General features: G+C 44.2%; 1 protein-coding gene across 7 annotated transcripts in view; it reads right to left on the minus strand.

Annotated features, from left to right (window-relative positions):
* The window catches only part of CCDC30 (coiled-coil domain containing 30), a 147,423-nt gene that overhangs the window by 79,857 nt on the left and 45,724 nt on the right, over positions 1–21,842 (minus strand). For all 7 annotated transcript variants that reach the window (XM_044996252.1, XM_044996253.1, XM_044996251.1 and 4 more), the window contains 2 exons: positions 7,590–7,661; positions 4,078–4,193 (listed from right to left, as the gene is read on the minus strand). In XM_044996252.1, coding sequence (XP_044852187.1) covers positions 4,078–4,193; positions 7,590–7,661 — 188 coding nt within the window. The remainder of the gene's footprint in view (positions 1–4,077; positions 4,194–7,589; positions 7,662–21,842) is intronic.

Consider the following 21,842-nt stretch of genomic DNA (forward strand, 5'->3'; position numbering starts at 1 on the left):
CAACTGGAAGAAGTGACCCAAACCTTCAGCTCATACTGCTTGATGAACAGCTGGAAAGCCATCATCTGTGATTTAGGCATGGATTTGGTTCCAAGCCTTGCACTAATTCATAGAATTTTCAGACCAGAAGAGATCTCACAGGCCACAGAATTTCACCCAGTCATTCCTGCATTATGCCCATATCTTGCGACTGAGCCAGAGCATATTTTGTAGAATGTGTTACCAAGATCTGCTTGAACAGCTAGATATTTGCTTCAACATGATCTAAGGGAGAGGGATATAACTGTGCTCTTTGTAGGTTACCTCAAAGGGTAGGACAGGCCACACCAAAGATAGATTCATTTGAATGTGTCCATCTGGCATGTGAGTTCCAGCATAAAATTGATCTAGGAATTCTGGTAGTACACAAACCATCATGCTAATCTGCAGAATTCCTATCTGAGCCTAAGGAGCTATTTTCCTGTTAATACATAATAAAATATAATAAATAATAATAATAGTTAGTGTGGTATTGTATTCTCCAAGACTTCTTGGGTGAACTCCTGGTCTTATTAGCATCAGGGGGAGGAATGTTGGAGGAAACTGTCCACTATACGAGTGGTGGTGGGGAGGAAACCCCGGAGGGGCTTAGTAGATACAGGTTCAGCCTGCTTGCTTATCCAGGGGGGCTAATAAAGCCACACTGGCTCATTCCCAGAGCCAGGATGGACCTTGAGTGTGTCCACGGGGATAAAAGACTATGGCACCCTATGGCCCAGGTGCCCCTTGAGGTCCGAGGCAAGTTTCAGTGGAAACGGGTCAGGGTAGTCGAGGGGCTGCCTTACCCAATAGTGGTGGGCACAGATTGGGAGCCCTTTCCAGGAGGGACAGGAGGCGGTGGGAGTAATCCCACGGTGGGGAAAAGGGGAGGTCCCCTGAAGAAGGGGGTGTAACCACCCAAGCCACAAAGCCTTGGTAAGGAGGAGGACCAATCCCCTCCAGAGAATGAGGTACACACCCCTAGACAGCAGAGCCCAAGGGGAGAAGGAAACAAGAAAGGTGAGGTAGGGTAGGCATCCGGCACAGGGCCGTTACCAGAGGAGAAAGGCCCAACGGAGCCCCCTTCAAGGCGACCCCCAGGAGAAGGGACACAGACCCTGTGTGCCAGGCCTGCGGAACTGGAGGCCCTGGGTGTCCAGGGGAAGATAGAGATCAACCCTGAATTCCTGCCAAAAGAGAAAGGGGAAAAAGAGGGGGACACCCACAGGGGTGAGAATGGTGTAAGGGCCTGTGGGTAGCAGTAGCCATATGTGGGCATCTACCCCCTACACAATGCAACTTCTGTGGGTGGGGGGATACAGGAACCCCACAAGGAAGACCCCAAGGGTCACCGGAAGGCAGAAGGAGAACTCCCCTGCACTGCCCCATCTGGTAGAGAGAAGAGAGGCTGAGCAAGGACAAACCTGGTGGTTTGGTAAGGGGGGTAGGTGTGTGACGAGGGCTGACCAGGAACTACTGAGCCAGCCCTCTGTCATTCCAACTCCAATCAAGGGAGGTGAATTGGAGCTGACTAGAGAAACCTGAGCCTGATTGGCAGAGGCGGAACAGCAGCCAGCCTGAATAGCCTGCGGCTATATACAGGCTGTGAGGAAGGAAGGGTGGGGGGAGAAGCCAGAGAATCATAGAAGATTAGGGCTGGAAGAGACCTCAGGAGGTCATCTAGTCCAATCCCCTGCTCAAAGCAGGACCAACCCCAACTAAATCATCCCAGTCAGGGCTTTGTCAAGCTGGGCCTTAAAAACCTCTAAGGATGGAGATTCCACCACCTCCCTAGGTAACCCGTTCCAGCGCTTCACCACCCTCCTAGTGAAATAGTGTTTCCTAATATCCAACCTAGACCTTCCCCACTGCAACTTGAGACCATTGCTCCTTGTTCTGTTCAGAGAGTGGAAGGAGAGGGGTAGCTCTCCCTCCTGGGTGGAAGAAGAGAAGCCCTTAAGGCTGGAACCCCCAGTGATATATGGTGAGAGGTGGTGAGTTTGCACTGTATAAATAAACTGCACCGGTGATTGCTGAGCCAGAAGGTCTCTGAGTGATTTTTGGAACAGAGCAGAGGCAGGACCAAGGGGGGCCCTGCTATGCCCTGTTACACTCCCCCACGACAAAATGGCAGGTAGATCGCTCCTCGGCCTCATGGGGTACTCCTTGCCCTTCATATCCAGCTTTGCTACTGTTGTGATGCCCATGACGGACCCGGTAAAGAACACCATCCCAAGGAAGGTCCTGTGGTCAGTGGCTCATGAGGGCCTTGCAGGAGCTAAAGTAGCAACTGAGCCGAGAATCTGCTCATCCACTCTGATTTCACCGAGAAGTTTACACTCCAAACAGAGGCCTCCAAAGTGGGTCTGGGCACAGTGCTATCTGACGACACTGATGGGGAAGAATACCCCCATAGTGTACCTCAGGAGGAAGTTGTTCCCATGAGAAACCACCTACTCGATCATTTAGAAGGAGGCCCTAGCAGTGAAATGGGCTATGGAGGCTTTAAGAATTACTAGTTGGGGAATGCCTGTCAGCTAGTGACTGACCATGTGCTGCTATGGTGGCTGGACACCATGACAAATACCAACTGCAGGATTATGCAGTTGTACCTCTCCTTGCAGCCGTACAGTGTAGAAATCTTTCACTGGACAGGGGAAAAAAATCACAAAAACACCAATTTTTTCTTGAGAGATTGGGGGGTGGGTTCCAAGAACCACAGAACCATGTATAAACCCCTCACTGGACAGGAGGGGTTAAGGAGCAAGTCTGGTCTCAGGAGGTTCTGCCTTTCCACCCATGCCAAGCATGCTCAGATTGGAGGTGGGTTTTAAAAGGCAGCCAAACAGCTCAGTCAGGACTGGCAGGCCTGGGAAAAAGATGTGCTCTGCAAGCTCCAGGGGAGACATGGCTGGATCTGACACCAAGCCAAGGAACCGGGAGCTGCAGCATCGGACACTGGGACCAGATCAGGAAGCCCGGAAGGCAGTGCTCCCCAGGGATGGCTGGCGGCCAGCTGGGATGTAAAAGGAGGTAGGAAGTGATCCAGGGAAGCTGTCTGGAGACACATGCAAGAAACCATGGGGTGAGCGAAGCCAAACTAGCCTCCCAGGTCGGAACCCTGCAGAGTGGCAGGGTGCAGGTTCCCCTACCCCACTGAGAACTGAACCCACTAGGTGGGGCTGCCACCCGTGAACTGAACCACTAGGCCAAGCTGGCACCCATGAACTGTACCCACTAGGCAGGGTTGCTGCCTTCAAGAGCGACACCCACTAGATAAGATTTCCGCCAGAGGTGAACCATTGGGTGTAACTGCTGCCTTGGAATCTAACCACTAGGCGGGAGACACTGCCTCCTGCTGACAGGGTCTCACAGGATCAGTCTCAACACTATTCAATATCTTTATCAATGACCCCAAAGAAAATATAAAATCACTGCTGATAACATTTGCTCATTATTCGGGTGGTAAATGATGCTAAGGACAGGCTACTAATAGAGAACAACCTGGATCACATGGCAAGCGGGCCACAATAACACGACATGCATGTAAGGTCCCAGTTCAATAAAGCACTGAAGCAGATGCTTAAACTTAAGCACATGAGCAATGCCATCCCCACTCAGCAAAGCATGTAAGCATGGGCTTAAAGGTAACCCCCGCTGCAGTCAATAGGAGAGGGATGGGATTTCAGTGTTTCGTTTTTGGGTGCCCAACCTGAGCCACTTCAGCACTCTCGGCTCCTACTAATTTCGTTTGGAGCTCTGGGTGCTCAATGTTTCCAGCAAACATGAGGTTCATGGTCACAGGCCATAGAAATTTGTTTACAGAAACACCCAGAATCTGAACGTTTCTGGTTGTTCAGATTTCTTCAGTGGACACTAACCAGGAAACGGGAGAACTTTGACTCTAGGCGAGGTTAACGAGGCCGGGGCACAGCAGCAGGAAAGGCTAGATGTGATGGTGTGACTGAATAAACAGCCGAGGCCTGGCCCTGGACAGCTCGGTGCTGCAGCAGACTGAGAATGAATTACATGCCAAATAAGGTGGCGACAGAGACTTACTAGTTCTAGGAACACTTTTCTTTCTGAGTCAAGCGATCGGACCCGACTGCGCAATGCCAGAATTTCCTTGTCCAGTCTGTTGTTGTGTTCCATGGCCTTCTGTAGTTCAGTCCTATCTAAACTCCCACAAGTGACAGGAAAACAATTAGACAACACATGGACAGGTGGCAATGGATTCAATGTGCCCTATCCCAGGCCCTTGCTATGCATCTGAGCTCAGGGTTTGGCACAGGAGGATGGACCCCTGGAATATACTAATTTTGGGTGTGTGATGCTGCCCTGTAGTGGCTGGTTCACAAAGCATAAGGGAGCCATTAATCAGCTCAAATGGCAGAGGCTTGTGATTTTGGAGCTTTAGGACCAGGGTTCTAGTCCAAGATCTGCTAGTATGTGGTTTATTATGGAAGCATGTTCACCTTTCCTTAGTCAGGGCTGAGCTTGATCTCACTTGTAGCACAACCAAAAAATCTAAATTTTTTCAACTTTTTAAGGACAGGTCTCAGTGACAACCAGAACATATTCTGAAAATACTGAGTCAACTGAGCAACTACTTTTTTAGATTTAAAAATGACTCCTTTTAGAAATTTCTGCCAAGTGTCTAATATTTATCTGTGCACTTCTATCCACCCAGCAAAATCACAATACACCTACCAATTTGAAACCCAGGTAGATTGAGATTGGTGTATGCAAGAGGCCATTTTTCTTAAAAGCAAGAACAGTAAAATGTCTAGGAAATCACCATAATTTGAAAATTAGACATGGTTATCCCCCAGTGAAACTGTCATACATGGCAAGTGAGAATATTCCATTTTCAAACTCTGGAACTAGCTGGGCTACTTTTTAAACCCAGAAAGAAATGCCAAGGTATATGAATGAAGGTCCCCCGTGGTTGCATAAGTCAGGGTATGAGGGCAGCCTGGTGTGTTTGCAGGGAGTAGTCTGGGGTAGAGGGTGCTGGAGAGTTGGCATCACTCTGGAGTTGTGGATATTTAGCCTATACTCCTGACAGAATTCTGCACCCTTGTGGAGGTACAGAATTCATATGGCCCTCATATTTCTGTGCCCCCCGTGCAGAAAAATGCAAAAGAAAGCAGGGGGACACTTGCCTCTTCCCCAGCAGCCCAGGAAGAGCATCTGTTCCAGCGTGCCTGGAGCAGCTTCAGAGACACAAATCACTGTGGGGGGGAGGGGGCCTGGGCATATGTGCCTGCAGGGGAGACGTTTATCACCATTGGGGGCGAGGCTGGGCGTGAGTGCCTGCCAACAAGAGAATCTCTGTCCCTCTTGCTTGTTACTGCAGCCTCCCGGGGGCATGGAGGGTAGGTCTTTTTATTATGCATGAGGAAGGCTCTGCCTCGGAGGCAGAAATGTAGCAGCCTGCTTGCTAGTTAACTGATCTCATTCTCTGAGGCAGAAATGTTGCAGCCTGCCTGCGTAGTAGCATTCTTAATGTTTCTATTGTTAGTTAACTGTTCCCATTCTCAGTCAGTTCCCCCAGGGGCATAAAACCTGTAAAAGTTTTAAGGCCTCTACATTGCCAGAGTGATGTAAAGCCTTATAAATGACAGTAAGGGAATAAGCTAGGAAGATCTATGTGCTTTCTCACTTTTTTCCTGTGCCAAAGTACAGCCAGTGGGGTACAGCTCAGGATTTATTTTACTTACCCATTATAAAAAAAAATACTTTGAGGGAAAATAAAACATTTACCAAGCGGTCAATAAAACGTCAGGACAATCAGAAGCAAACACTTCCCAAAGTACCCAGCCAGGTCCAGGACAATGATTAGCAAAACTGTACGACTTTCATGTGTGAAAGTCACAGCAATTAAAAATGACATTCTACTACTTCTCTTTTTTTTCCTCTTTCTTTTTTTTTTTTGGCTGTTTGATGTTCTGTAATTTAATTTAAATGAAAATCCAGGATTATAACTGGAATGCAGGGTATTAGTTACCAAGTATTTATAACTTAACTTTCATGTGTTTAGGAAATGATGAATAGTTATTGTGAGTTTTTTCTGTATTGTAATTTAAATAAATTACCAAAACAATTGAAACTGGTGTAATTATATTGCATTATTTTGACAAATAAAATATGCAAAATTTTGCAGAATTTTTAATTTTTTGGTGGAGAATCCCCCCAGAAGTAAGCCTAGTCCAGCTACTGCTGTAGGAATCAGCCCTCAACAGCAGGGAGGACTTCTCTCTGGAAAAGGAGAGGCGTCCCTTGCAAACATCAAAATGACCGATTTAGATAAAAATAAGCACTTGGTAAAAGTGGTGGAGCATGTGAGCCTCAGCCCTGGTGTAGGTTAGAGCAACAATGGGGTGGGGGGTGCTCTAACTTAACCTGGCAGTGGTCCCTAAGGACCATTCTCCAGCCGAGCAGAGATGGAGAACAGCACAATTCGGCTGTGCCCCTGACAAATTCCTTATGCTGAGTGGGGCTGAACGGGGAGTGCCACTGCAGCTGGCTCTGCCCATTATTAGCTCCTGCACACCAGGGTAATTCTCACTTGCCTGATCTGCCTGATTTCTGGCCCCTTTGCACTGCCTAAGTCACATAAAGAAGCATAAGAGAGCATTTTGACCCATTTCTAAGGTCCCTTAATCAGCCTGACCTTCGCTTCTCCAGAAGGTTGTTTACTGAGCTTTATTTTTAGTAAAAACAAGCACAATTCATTCTGCAGAATACATTTGTAATTAGCAACTGAGAGGTCCAGGGCAGTGTAAGGAGAGGGGTTAGTTCAGTGCAAGCAGAAGGGACACAGGTAGCTTTCTTGCTCTTGAGAAACATACAGAAAACTAACATCTCTGGGAAATGTGTTTACTTCATGAACAGCTTCTAAAGATCACAAAAACCACGCCACTAAATTTTACTATGAACTGAGACAATCCGAGCTTATTAGCATAGCCATAACACTAACACTTACGGAATACATTGGTGCAATAAAACCATGTTAGTACGGTACTTACTCCTATCCCTTACAGTGTGTCAAAAGTCATAGCTAGTGAACATAATATAGCTCATTCTACAGCCATTCTGGTGAATATTGATAGCAAAGAATTTACACTGTAACATCAAGCAAAGTGTCAATAGTTTGTTAGCAGCACAACACTAGAAATCTTTCTGGATTTGTATTTATATTCCAACCATATTCCTTAGTAGAGCTGGTCAGAAAAAAAATTCTCAGAAAATTTGGATAAAAACTACTTTTTCATTTTCATCTAACTTTTCAGTGGGAAATCTCAACTTTTTGTCAAAAACTGAAGATATTTTATCCCAAAGCCTGAAAACCAATAAAATTTCTGGTTTTAGCTGAAAATTTTTGGCATTTGTATTTTCAGTTTTCCAATGAAATATAACATTTTTTTTAAAGGAAAACACACACTTTCTGCAAAAAATTTCATTCAGCTGAAAACTCAATTTTCTGTTAAAAAAGTTTGGACAAAAAATTTTCAACCACCCGGGCCTGGAAGTAACATCCGCAGTGCCTTAGCTAATGTATGCCTTACCACTGTCTTTCAGCTTATTCATCTCTTCTCTCCAGCTCTCAGATGTTTGTGAGGCCAGCCGCAAAGCAGGATCTAAGCGAACAATGGAGAAACAATCTCACCTAATGATAATTTTGCCAATCCTTTTTTATGAGCACTGAATTCTAGAATCCTCTTCTATAGTTTTTCATTCAAAAAATTCAAACAACATAACATTGAGCTCAAAGGAGTAGAAAGAGCACAAAACTTAACCATAGCACATGATTTTAAACACTTAGCAACCACCAACAATAGAAAATAATGTATTGGACTGAAAATTGCCTAACAGGAGTCATACACTTTTTATTAAACTTGAACAGGCTGCAAGAGCAAACATTGGTTCTAGATGGACTTTCCCTCAAATAAATCAGGGATCCCACTTGAGTTTTCTGTGATTGAATCTAGTTACAGTGCATTTAGCTCCTAAAATCCACAGGGAGGATTAAAACCCCAGAAACATAATTATTACTACTTTTAATAGCTTCCCTTGATAAGTTTTAATATGATTCTGAGCACTAACATTCTAAGCATAACAAAGCACAGAAACACATCAGACATTAAAACCTTAATCACAGCACAGAAAGCCAAACACTAATTCATACTTTTATGCAGATTACAAAACTGAGCATGCTCATCATAAACAGGTTTCTCACTGGTTCAATGCACACAAGGTTCCGCTGGGAAAGGAAGTCAAACACAGCAGCTCTGTCCATGATCTGGAGAAGTATCGTTTGAGGCTGTGATACATTGCCAAGCTTGTGCCCTTTGACGCATGTATATCAATCGATCAACATAGGAGGTCTGACAAACTCTGTATACAGAGCTTGCTTCCAAGGACTTTGAATAAAACACAGCCTGTGACTGACTGCTCAGGCTGCTGATTGGAACTGTTTAATGACTTGGAGAGAGTGCCTTTTGGGTGATGTGATCAGTCACACGACGAGTCTGTGCAAGTGCATTCCATGTGGAGTCCCAGTGAAGTAAAGGGGGCTCAGCCTGGGCACAGGGTCAACCCCTCACAGATCACATTGTAGGACAGGGACCTTCAGCTGCTGTTAAAAACTTCAGCTGATCATTTTCTGATGCTTCCTGTATACATTCTTACCTGGGAGGAAGAATTTAATCAGAAAAATGTGTATGATAAATGGGAATCATTTAAGAACACCTTACTAGATGCCCATAAACCCACAATCCCAGAGTTGAGGAAGAAGGCTGTGCTGGTTAAAAAAACTGATCTGATTTAGAGGGGAAGTGAAGGCAGCTATATATAAAAAAATAATATATAACAAATGGAAGAAAGGGGAAACTAATAGTAGTGGATGTAAACTGGAGGTTTGGAATTATAGAAAATTGATAAGGGAAGCCAAGGGACACTAGGAGAACTCTATGGCCAAGAGTTAAGGACAATAAGGAGTTTTTAAAAATATACTAGGAAGAAAAAGAATCCTGACAATGGTACTGGTCCATTACTAGACGGAAACTGTAGAATTATCAATAATACACAGAAAAGGCAAAAATGTTCAATCAATATTTCTGTTCTGTATTTGGGGAAAAAACAGATAATATATTCTCATCATATGGGGATGATAATATTCTTTCCATTCCACTAATATTTCTGGAGGATGTTAAACAGAAGCTACTAAAGTGAGACATTTTTGAATTAGCAGGTCCAGATAACTTGCATCTAAGAGTTTTAAAAGAGATGGCTAGGGAGCTCGCTGGAATGTTAATACTGATTTTCAATAAGTCTTGGAGCACTGGGAAAGTGGAAAACTGGAAGAAAGCTAATGTTGTGCCAAATATTTTAAAAGGGTAAATTGGATGACCAAGGAATTATAGGCCTGTCAGTCAGACATTGATCCCAAGCAAGATAATGGAACAGCTGATATGAGATTTGATTAATAAAGAATTAAAGGAGAGTAAAGTAATTAATGCAAATCAACATAGTTTATGGAAAATAGATCCTGTCAAACTAACTTGGTATCTTTTTTGATGAGATGAGAAGTTTGATTGATATAGGTAACAGTGATGACAAACTTCTGCAAGGCATTTGACTTGATACCACACAGCATTTTGATAAAAAAAATTAGAATGCTATAAAATTATTATGGCACACATTAAATTAATTAAAAACTGGCTAACTGATAGGTCTCAAAATGTAACTGTAAATGGGGAATCATCACTGATCAGGTCTGTTTCAGCGTGGTCCAACAGAGATTGGTTCTTGACCCTATGCTATTTTTCATTTTTATTAATGTCCTGGAAGAAATATAAAGTAATCACTGATAAAGTTTTCAGAAGACACAAAAACTGAGGGAGTGGTAAATAATGAGGAGGACAGGTCACTGAATCAGAATGATCTAGATCATTTGGTAAATTGTGCGCAAGCAAACATATCCATTTTAATATGGCTAAATGTCAATGGATACTGTGATGGGTTGGATCACAGAAACCCCCTTGGGAGCTGCCAACTGATGTGCCAAGACTACTTCTGCCCCTGCTTTCCTGCCCTGGCAGCTCAGGACTCCAGCACCCTGTCTTGCTGAGCCAGACACACCCGTCTGCTCCAACACAGACTGAGGGTCTGAATTACTTGCCCCACAGCTGCAGGCTTAACCTGAAAGCAGCTAACAGAAGTGTTCTTGTCTTTAACACTCAGATGCCCAACTCCCAGTGGGGTCTAAACCCAAATAAATCCATTTTGCCCTGTATAAAGCTTATACAGGGTAAACTCATAAATTGTTTGCCCTCTATAACACTGATATATATGCAGTTGTTTGCCTCCCCCACCCCAGGTATTAATACATAATAATTAATTAATTAATAAGTTAATTAATTAGTTAATTAATAAGTAAAAAGTGATTTTATTAAATACAGAAAGTAGGATTTAAGTGGTTCCAAGTAGTAACAGACAGAACAAAGTGAATTACCAAGCAAAATAAAATAAATATGCAAATCTAAGCCTAATACAGTAATACAGTTGAGCACAGACTAAATCTCACCCTGAGAGATCATAGAATCATAGAATTCAAGATCAGAAGGGACCATTATGATCATCTAGTCTGACCTCCTGCAAGATGCAGGCCACATAAGCCGATCCACCCACTCCTGAACTAATTCTCTCCCTTGACTCTGCTGTTGAATGCTCCAAATCGTGATTTAGAGACTTCAAGTAGCAGATAATCCACCAGCAAGTGACCCCTGCCCCATGCTTCGGAGGAAGGCGAAAAACCTCCAGGGCCACTGCCAATCTACCCTGGAGGAAAATTCCTTCCCGACCCCAAATATTGCAATCAGCTGAACCCCGAGCATGCGGGCAAGACTCTCCAGCCAGACCCTCTGGAAAGGGCTAACAATATCCCAACATTGACCCTTTGTACTAATTACCAGTGTGGCACGTTATTGACCTATTGACTAAACCCGTTATCCTATCATACCATCCCCTCCATACACTTATCCAGCTTAATCTTAAAGTCATGGAGGTCCTTCACCCCCACTGTTTCCCTCGGTAGGCTGTTCCAGAATTGCACTCCTCTGATGGTTAGAAACCTTCGTCTAATTTCAAGCCTAAATTTCCTAACTGACAATTTATATCCGTTTGTCCTCGTGTCCACATTAGCACTGAGCTGAAATAATTCCTCTCCTTCCCTGGTATTTATCCCTCTGATATATTTAAAGAGTGCAATCATATCTCCTCTTGTCCTTCTTTTGGTTAAGGAAAACAAACCGAGCTCCTCAAGTCTCCTTTCATACGACAGGCCTTCCATTCCTCGGATCATTCTAGTGGCCCTTCTTTGTACTCGTTCCAGTTTGAATTCATCCTTCTTAAACATGGGAGACCAAAACTGCACACAATACTCCAAATGAGGTCTTATCAACGCCTTATATAACGGGACTAGCACCTCCTTATCTCTACTAGAAATACCTCGCCTAATGCATCCCAAGACCGCATTAGCTTTTTTAACGGCCACATCACATTGCTTACTCATAGTCATCCTACGATCAACCAGGACTCCTAGGTCCTTCTCCTCCTCCGTTACTTCCAACTGGTGCGTCCCCAGCTTATAACTAAAATTCTTATTAGTCATCCCTAAATGCATAACTTTACACTTCTCATTATTGAATTTCATCTTGTTACTAATACTCCAGTTTACAAGGTCATCCAAATCTCCCTGGAGGATATCCCGATCCTTTTCCGAATTGGCAATACCTCCCAACTTTGTGTCATCCGCAAACTTTATCAGCCCACTCCTACTTTTGGTTCCGAGGTCAGCGATAAATAGATTAAATAAAATCGGACCCAAAACTGAACCTTGAGGAACTCCACTGGTAACCCCCCTCCAACCCGACATATCACCCTTCAATACAACCCTCTGCAGTCTCCCCTTTAACCAGCTCCTTATCCACCTCTGGATTTTCATTTCGATCCCCATCTTTTCCAATTTAACCAGTAATTCCTCATGCGGTACCGTATCAAACGCCTTACTGAAATCAAGATATATTAGGTCCACCGCATTTCCCTTGTCTAAAAAATCTGTTACTTTCTCAAAGAAGGAAATCAGGTTGGTTTGACACGATCTACCTTTCATAAAACCATGCTGTAATTTGTCCCAGTTGCCATCGGCCTCAAGGTCCGTAACCACTCTCTCCTTTATAATTTTTTCCATGACTTTGCATACTACAGATGTTAAACTAACAGGCCCGTAGTTACCCGGGTCACTTTTTTTCCCCTTCTTGAATATAGGAACTATATTAGCTAATCTCCAGTCGAACGGTACAATCCCCGAGTTTAGACATTTATTAAAAATAATCGCTAACGGGCTTGCAATTTCACTCGCCAATTCCCTTAATATTCTAGGATGAAGATTATCCGGGCCCCCTGATTTACTTCCGTTAAGGTGTTCAAATTTGGCTTCTACCTCAGATACCGTAATGTCTACCCCCATATCTTCATTCCCATCAGTCCCTTTACCACTATTCCTTAGCCCTTCATTAGCCTCATTAAAGACCGAGGCAAAATATTCGTTTAGATATTGTGCCATGCCAAGATTATCCCTAATCTCCACTCCGTCTAAAGTTTTAAGCGGTCCCACTTCTTCCTTCTTGGTTTTCTTCCTATTTATATGGCTAAAAAACCTTTTGCTATTGGTTTTAATCCCCTTCGCTAGGTCCATCTCCACCTGGCTCTTTGCCTTTCTCACTGCTTCCCTACACCCTCTGACCTCAATAAGGTAGGTTTCTTTGCTGATCCCTCCCATTTTCCAGTCCTTGTACGCTTTCTGTTTTTTCTTAATCACCCCTCTGAGACGCTTGCTCATCCAGCTCGGTCTAAAACTGCTACCTACGAACCATTTTCCCTTTCTCGGGATACAGGCCTCTGACAGCTCCTGCAACTTCAACCTGAAGTAACCCCAGGCGTCTTCCGCCTTTAGATCCCTAAATATGTTAGTCCAGTCCACTTCCCTAACTAGTCGCCTTAATTTAATAAAGTTTCAGTAAGTTTCTTCCACAGACTGGATGCCTTCCTTGTCTGGGCACAGTCCTTTCCCCTGGTACAGCCCTTGTTCCAGCTCAGGTGGTAGCTAGGGGATTCCTCATGATGGCTGCCTGCCTTTGTTCTGTTCCACCCATTTATATATCTTTTGCATAAGACCAGGGGTGAAAGTAACTTAAAGGACTTGCTGGTACTCCAGATTCCTGTGGAGGGGGAGGGGCCTCAATCGGAAGAGGTAGGGCCTTTAAATCTCTGGGCTTTTAAATCAGGATTGAAAGGGCTCGGGGATTCAGCTGAAGCCAGGAGCCGGGCCCTTTAAATCATCCCCGGAGCTACCAGCTGCAGAGGCAGCTGGGAGCCCTAGGGTTTGGGCAGGGGTGAAAGTAATTTACATTTCTTACCCATATGATCCAATCGCAAGCACCCCACCTCTCCTACATACTTCATGGATCCCTCCCACTGCATGACATAGATAGAGAAAATAAAGCTACTATTACTACTACCAGGACTGTCTGTAATAAAACTTTATTATTGGAATAAGCCTGAAAAAGTGAAAACTCACTGTCACATTTTTCTCCGTGTCTTCCCTCCTCCTCGAGCCAGGCTGCGGACACTAGGCTCCATGCTTTCTCCCTGCCTGGCACTGAGCAGCAGCTGCAGGGGCTACCCTCTAGCTTGCAGCATGGAGCAGGGAGACTGGCTGAGGGAGGGAGAAGCCTGCCTCCTGCATAAGAACAGTTTAAACTCAGCTGTTCCCTGCACGGTTCAGTAATATTTCAAAGAGGATCTGCAAGCAGTTTGGACATCACAACCATGATCCTCTGCTGAGGAGGGAATGGGATAGATTTGAACTTGGAAATGGTTCCTGATTTTGATTGTGTTTTTTATGTATAGGAGATCCCTTCATCCCGGGGGAAGAAAAGAACTGCCCCTGCCATGGTCACTTCCCCCCCGCCCCAACAACAACAACTGGGAGTGAAATTAACAAGGATGCCAGAAACGGCTTCTAACCCTGGGGGCTGAACTGTGCAGGGAACTGCTGAGTTTAAACTGTTCTTATGCAGGCAGCAGCAGCAGGCATCTCAGCCAGTGTCCCTACTGCAAGCTAGAGCCTAGAGGAGAACCCCTGCTGGGGGGGGGGGGAGGAATGCAGAGCCTTATCTGCAGCCTGGCTGGAGGAGGGCGAGGGAGGAGACGAGAAACCAATGTGACTGAGTTTTCCCCTTCCACCTGCTTTTATTAGCTCTAGATTTAAGCTGTGCAGCCAAATGCTTGTATTTGTTGTATATATTAGTATTAGAGAGATTCCCCCATCCCAGGGGCAGACAAGGACTGCCCCTGCCATAGTCAAACACACCCTCCCCCCTCCCCACAGCTACTGTGAGTGAAATTAACAAGGATGCCAGAAACCGCTCCTAACCCTGAGGGCTGAACCACTCAGAGAACAGCTGAGTTTAAACTATTCTTATGCAGGGAGCAGGCTTCTCCCTCCCTCAGCCTGTCTCCTTTTCTTACAGGTCCTCCATACCTGCTTACTTTCACCTCTGCATAAGACAGGAATCCTTTGTCCCTCTTTGAGTTCCCACCCCTCCTTCTCAATGGAAAGATCCCAGGTTAAAGATGGATTCCAGTTCAGGTGACATGATCACATGTTACTCACTTGCCAGCAGTGATTTCCCTACACCCCCCCTGAATTTTCCCAACACCCCCCGCCCCAGTTTTGTGAGCTAGTTACATACCAATTTAGTGACTGTTTGGAAATCTGAATTTAAATTGAAACATTAATACACACTTTAAAAGCTTATACAGTGTATGATAAAATATGTGTATCTGAAAAAGTATAATAGATTTGAAAAGTATGAACATAGACTAGCTTCCTTGCTTCCTTATACAGCTGTTTTTTATGATGTCAGTGCATTCATTTCGGTGATGTTGGCCAATCTAATAATTTCAAATGATGATTTGTAAGCAAAGTCTAAATGAGTTCTCCCTGACAGCTAGTGATGAGCTGGGAGCTAAGGCTTCAGGGCCAGATTATATTTACATTCACACCTAATCTACCTAGATATCCAGCAAACAGAGCTGTGTTGTCCAAGGCCATGGCTACACTTGCAAATTTGCAGCGCTGCAGCAGGGTGTGAAAACACACCCTCTCCAGCGCTGCAAATTGCGGCGCTGCAAAGCGCCAGTGTGGTCAAAGCCCCAGCGCTGGGAGCGCGGCTCCCAGTGCTGTACGTTATTCCCCACAGGGAGCGCCGTGGCAGCGCTTTGAAGTGCAAGTGTAGCCATAGCCCAAGTGATAGATTTTGGCTGGGGTTGGGTTACAAACCACTTGAATGTGGGGGAAGGGGGGATGAAATGTTGTTCTTATTGTATGAGTAAAGGGCAGTAGAACTGTACTTAGTCTGTGATGATTTGAAGGCATCAAGAGAGAGGGTGGGGACCTGTCCCTCTCCACTGTTTAAAGACAGAGCTGATTAGGCTCCATAGATAGTCTTTTGTTCTATTAAGTGACCACTGCAGCTGAAATCACTGACAATCAGATCTAAGTGCTTAGTCCTGTTGTGGGGACTGTTTTTGTGTAAGAGACAGCCCAGACTGCACTAGCAGTGAGGTTCCCGCACTGAGAGCTCAGCTGAAATCACTGAGAGCTGGTGGAACCTCAAGAGACCAACTCGCAGAAGACACAGTGGTAGGTGACAGCAGAGGATGACTGTGCAGGGCCATTGGCAACAGAGTGGTGGAGTGAACGGTGGCACAACGAACAGCCATGGCCAGAGCGAACTGTGCCTTTTTGTCCCCCACTTGGAAGGTGTACTCACGTGAAAGCACCTCTGAACTCTGAGTCTCCACTGACTAAGGACAACACCAGTGAGTGGAGTGTGGTGGAGGGAAAAGTGAGGGGCATGTTAAATAAACATTTGTTTGTTGGACTATATTTTAGTCACTTTGCTCCAGAATGCTAGATTTGTGACTGGGAATGGAAACTTATATAAATATGTTTCCCAGTAGGCCAAGATTTTTAAAATGCAGTATTTGCCAAGGTTGTTATCTCATATTGTTGCTATCTTGGGAGGTCATTATGTTGGGGAGTTTCTGTACTAAACATTTTTATTATAATTAATTTTTACATAAGAATGTAAAAGCAGCAAAGAATCCTGTGGCACCTTATAATATAAAAGTATAATATAATATACTAGACTAACAGACGTTTTGCAGCATGAGCTTTCGTGGGTGAATACCCACTTCTTCGGATGCAAGAATGGTCATACTGGGTCAGACCCATATAGCCCAGTACCCTGTCTTACAACAGTGGTCAAGGCCAGGTGCTTCAGAGGGAATGAATAGAACAGGGAATCATCAAGTGATCCATCCCCTGTTGCCCATTCCCAGCTTCTGGCAAACAGGCTAGGGACACTCAGAGCATGGCGTTGCATCCCTCTCATCCTGGCTAATAGCCACAGATGGACCTGTTCTCCAGGAATTTATCTAGTTCTTTTAAAAATCCTGTTATAGTTTTGGTCTTCACAGCATCCCCTGGCAAAGAGTTCCCTGGGTTGACTTTATATTGTGTGAAGAAATACTTCCTTTTGTTTTTTTAAAATCTGCTGCCTATTAATTTCATTGGGTGACTGCTAGTTCTTGTGTTATGTGAAGGATTAAATAAAATTTCCTTATTCACTTTCTTCGCACCAGTCAAGATTTTGTAGACCTCTGTCATATCCCCATTAGTCATCTCTTTTCTAAGCTGAAAATTCCCAGTCACTTTAATCTCTCCTCCTGTTTCATACCCCTCATCATTTTAGTTGCCCATCTCTGTACCTTTTCCAATTCCAATATATATTTTTTAGGATGGGTGACCAGATCTACACACACTATTCAAGGTGTGCACGTACCATGGATTTATATAGAGGCAATATGATATTTTTCTGTCTTATTATCTATCCCTTTCTTAATGATTCCCAACATTGTTTGCTTTTGTGACTGTTGCTGCACATGGAGTGGATGTTTTCAGAGATCTATCCACAATGACTCCAAGATCTCTTCCTTGAGTGTTGACAGCTAATTCAGATGCCATCATTTTGTATGTATAGTTGAGATTGCTTTCCAATGTGCATTACTTTGCATTTATCAGCATTGAATTTAATTTGCCATTTTGTTGCTCAGTCACCCAGTTTTGTGAGATCCCTTTGTAGATCTTTGCAGTCTGCCTGGGACTTAACTATCTTGAATAGTTTTGTATCATCTGCAAATTTTGCCACCTCACTGTTTACCCATTTTTCCAGATGAATATGTTGAATAGGACTGGTCCCAGTACTGACCCCTCAAGGATACCACTATTTATCTCTCTCCATTCTGAAAACTGATAATTTATTCCTACCCTTTGTTTCCCATCTTTTAACCAGTTACTGATCCATGAGAGGATCTTCCCTCTTACCCCATGATGGCTTACTTTTCAAAAGTCAATTTAAATTAAATACATTTTTAAATGTATATTTTTATAGAAATCTAGACCTGTTATGTGTTTTGGTGTAACTTGCATTATTCTTATGTTAAATTTGCATAATCCTAACAAAACATTTATTTTATTCATATCTCTTTTATATATCTCATTGGTCCTGACACCCCCCCTGTAAATTCGAACACCCCCCCTAATTTCAATTCCTGGGGAAACCACTGGTTGCCAGCACACACGTATACAGAAAGACTTACAGGTAAAACAGAGCCATCTGCAGTCAATTGTCTTGGTTAATGGGAGTCATCAAGATTCCAAACTACCATTAATGGCCCATACTTTGCATAATTACAATAGGCCCTCAGAGTTATATTTCATATTTCTAGTTTCAGATACAAGAGTGGTACATTTATACAAATAGGATGATCACACTCGGTAGATTATAAGCTTTGTTATGATACCTTACAAGAGACCTTTTGTATGAAGCATATTCCAATTACATTAGCATATTTTTATAAAATCATATAGAGTGCCAAGTATCAGAGGGGTAGCCGTGTTAGTCTGGCTCTGTAAAAGCAGCAAAGAATCCTGTGGCACCTTATAGACTAACAGACGTTTTGCAGCATGAGCTTTCGTGGGTGAATACCCACTTCTTCGGATGCAAGGGCCACAGACAATACTTACAGGATGGGGACTCTATCCTGGGAAGCAGTGACACTGAAAAAGATCTGGGGGTTATGGTGGATAATCAACCCAACATAAGCTCCCAGTGTGATGCTGTGGCCAAAAAAGGTAATGCCATCCTAGGATGCATAAACAGGGGGACTCTCGAGTAAGGAGTCATTTCACCCCTGTATCAGGCACTGGTGTGGCTGCTGCTGGAATACTTTGTCCTGTTCTGGTGTGCACAATTCAAGGAGGATGCTGATAAATGGATGCAGGATCAAAGAGCCACAAGAATGATTAAAGGATTAAAAAACCTGCCTTACAGTGATAGACTCAAACAACTCAACCTATTTAGCTTCACAGGTTAAGAGGTGACCTGATTAGTCTATACAAATATCTACATGGGGAACAAATGTTTAATAATGGGCTTTTCAATATGGCAGCAAAAGGTCTAACACAATCCAATGACTGTGAAGGGTTAAAATCCATGTGCATTTTATATAACAACCACTCCATTGGTATATGGATTTTGCCAGCTCTTTCTCAGACCCAAAGTCCAGAGTTTGGTCAAGAGACCAGAGGCCTAGCAAATAGTGATTAGCTAAGAGAAAGCTGGGGTAAACAGATAATCTTGTTTTGCTAAAATAGGCCTGGTCAGCAAATTGCCAGGTGTTGGAGCTAAGAACTAAATAATTGTGTCTTATTCAGAGTTTCAAATTGAACAAAGGATCCCTGTTCCTATTGCATCCGAAGAAGTGAGCTGTAGCTCACGAAAGCTCATGCTGAAATAAATTTGTTAGTCTCTAAGGTGCCACAAGTACTCCTGTTCTTTTTGCGGATACAGACTAACACGGCTGCTACTCTGAAACCTGTTCCTATTGTGTCAGTCTCTTCTGTAGGGGACATTCTTCCCACAGATCCAACCTTGAGTTTATGAAAATTGGCACATGTCAGTATAAGATATGGCATCCTTCCACCTCCCTTCCCAGGGACCAATGCCTGCCTTAAAACATAAAGGGGACAATCTTTATTGTCATATACTTTCACTGTTTCTTTGCTTTAACCCCTAGGAATGTACCTGTTGGACAATCAAAGAGTTGCTCCATTCCTGTGGACCCCAAATCAGAATTCAATATATATATATTTTATACTAATAACATTTTATCAAAGTATTAATTAAATGTTAACTTGCTAACTTGAGACAATGGGCGGAGACATTATGTAACCTGTTAACCAGTGGCTAATGTGCTATCTTGTCTTGCTGCAAAACCTATCCCGGGGTGTGGAACTGCCTACCCCATCACTTTCCCCCGCCCATGGAAAATCTATATATTCTATTGTAATCAATTGATTGACAGTGTCTCTGAGCCTAATAAGCCAGGTGACACTCCGCCAGCGCTGTGTATAATAAACTCCTATGCTTGGCCTCTACACGGTGTGGATTTATGTCCTTCAGTTGGAAGCTGAAGCTGGACAAATTCAAACTGGAAATAAGGTATACATTTTTAATGGTGAGAGTAAATTAACCCAGGGTTGTGGTGGATTCTCCATGACTGACTATTTTAAAATCAAGATGGGTGTAAAAGCTCTGCTCTAGGGGTTGTGTGGCAGGTCTCTGGCCAGACTAGATGATTGCAATGGTCCCTTCTGGCCTTGGAATCTCTGAGGTAAAAGGAAAAACCCAGCTCAGTGTTGGCCGACTGAGAGAAGGAGTAGATCTCTAGAGCCAGTCCTGTGAAGGAAGGCCTGCAAAGGGCCAGAGCTTAACCAGAGATTGCCTTGAAGCTGCCTGGAGGGAATAATAAGATGGGGCTAAAGCCCAACTAGAGACTCCTAAGTGTCAGAGACTCCTAGGGACAGGTTGGCCTGGTGCAGGACCTTTTTGATTCTTCTGTTCCTCAAATAATTTGTTCCCTTTGTTTTGGGACCTACAGAGTCAGCTGGGGAAGAGACTATGAGACAGACCTAGCTGCAGGCCACAGTAGAAAGCAAATAGCCTGAACAAACAGACCTTGTCTGTTCCATACAGGGTCCCTGGGCTGGAACTATAGTAGAGGGTGGGCTTGGGTTCCCCTACGGGCCCACCTAGGGCAGTGATATGAACACCCCAGAGCCCAGGGCTGGCTGGCCCAAAAGCCTGAAGTTGGGCCAAACCTCAGGTGTGATGCTGCCAGATCACTGGTGTGTTGTACTTGGGTTTCCCTAGAAGGAAGAGGCAGGACTAAAAGTGACCTGGCCATTGGGCCAAGTCACAGGAAGAGGAAAACGACCGCAGAGCCAGAGTGGTGGTCGGCAGGGGGAGCCAAAGGAGGAGGAGAGCACCTCGCCCAGGTACGAGGGAGCATGCCCATGGTGAGCAAACTCTTCCATACAAGGCTCCACGTAGAAATGGGTTATAAGAGGTGCGTAAACGATTAACAGATGTTTCAATAAAGAGACAATCAATTGTTACAACTGTTATCAATCCAATAGGTCAAGAGGTTGTTTATGGTTCATTACCATTTATAACAACTTCCAAGGATGTGCTTATAAGTTAAGAATCACCTGTAATGCATACTCCTCATGTCTGTGACATGTTTAGAACACCTATTAGCTGGTTAATTAAACCTCTGTTAACTATTTATAAGTGGAATCTTTACATAAAGTGTGACTTTTTTCCTTCATAAAACAGATTTTCCAGATACATTTCTTGGGTTAGTTTTTGGGAGGAGGAGGTTCAAAATCCCATCCAGTCTGGACTGGGCAGCCACAGAAATTGTGGTGCTGCAGCTCTACTCCCCAGCATAAGCAGCCACATAATAAAGTGCTCAGCTTCTCGCCTACTAACCTACAGCAATAAATACTATTGCTACCAGGGCAGCCTGTGCAAGTAACAAATGCTTGCAACACTCACCTTTCCAACAGCTGTCCAAAGCCTCCCAACCCCCTCGTCCTGCTAGGTGGGCTCTGTTGGCTGGGAGGTACTGGGGCCTGGCTGCAGAGACCATCAGTTTGACAGCAAGGTGCTTGTCAATATGGTGGGAAAGTGGGAAGGATGTGACAGCAGGGGGACAAAGTGCACACGAGGGGAAGCAGGCTTGTTGTACAGAGGATTTAGCATCTAGGAGCGAGGGTTTGAAATGCATCCTCTGAGGTGTGCATGGGGAGCTGCTCAGTGACGCACTTCAGATGGCACATGAGGACAGGAAATCTGTCCTCAATGGCATCTTAGAGACAGGGAGCAGGAGGCCAATCTGCTTCTGGACTGAATGGGGTAGCTGTTCCTCTCGGCCCCATCTCTAGCTTCTTCTTCCTCCACACAAGCCAAGGAGAGGAAACCAGGACTATGCTGCCATAGTATCATGTCAAATCAGCCAATGTCTTGGTTTTCCCCATTCACACTTCATTGCTTACCAGCTACTGAATACATGTGAAAGACTTTATTCCGAATTCCAACCGAATTCCAATGTTTGACACAGACTAAATTTTCCATGCTAGGACAGAATGGGGCTAGGAGACTTTCTATGACTCTTCTCAAAGTGACAGGTAAGGTTTACATAGAATAGGACCTGATTTTCAGAGGTGTTGAGTAAGCGATGGGAGTGATCAGCACCTCAGAAAACCAGGCCTAGTACACGCT

Source organism: Mauremys mutica, chromosome 21 (genome assembly GCF_020497125.1).
Source record: "Mauremys mutica isolate MM-2020 ecotype Southern chromosome 21, ASM2049712v1, whole genome shotgun sequence".
NCBI lineage: Eukaryota > Metazoa > Chordata > Testudines > Geoemydidae > Mauremys > Mauremys mutica.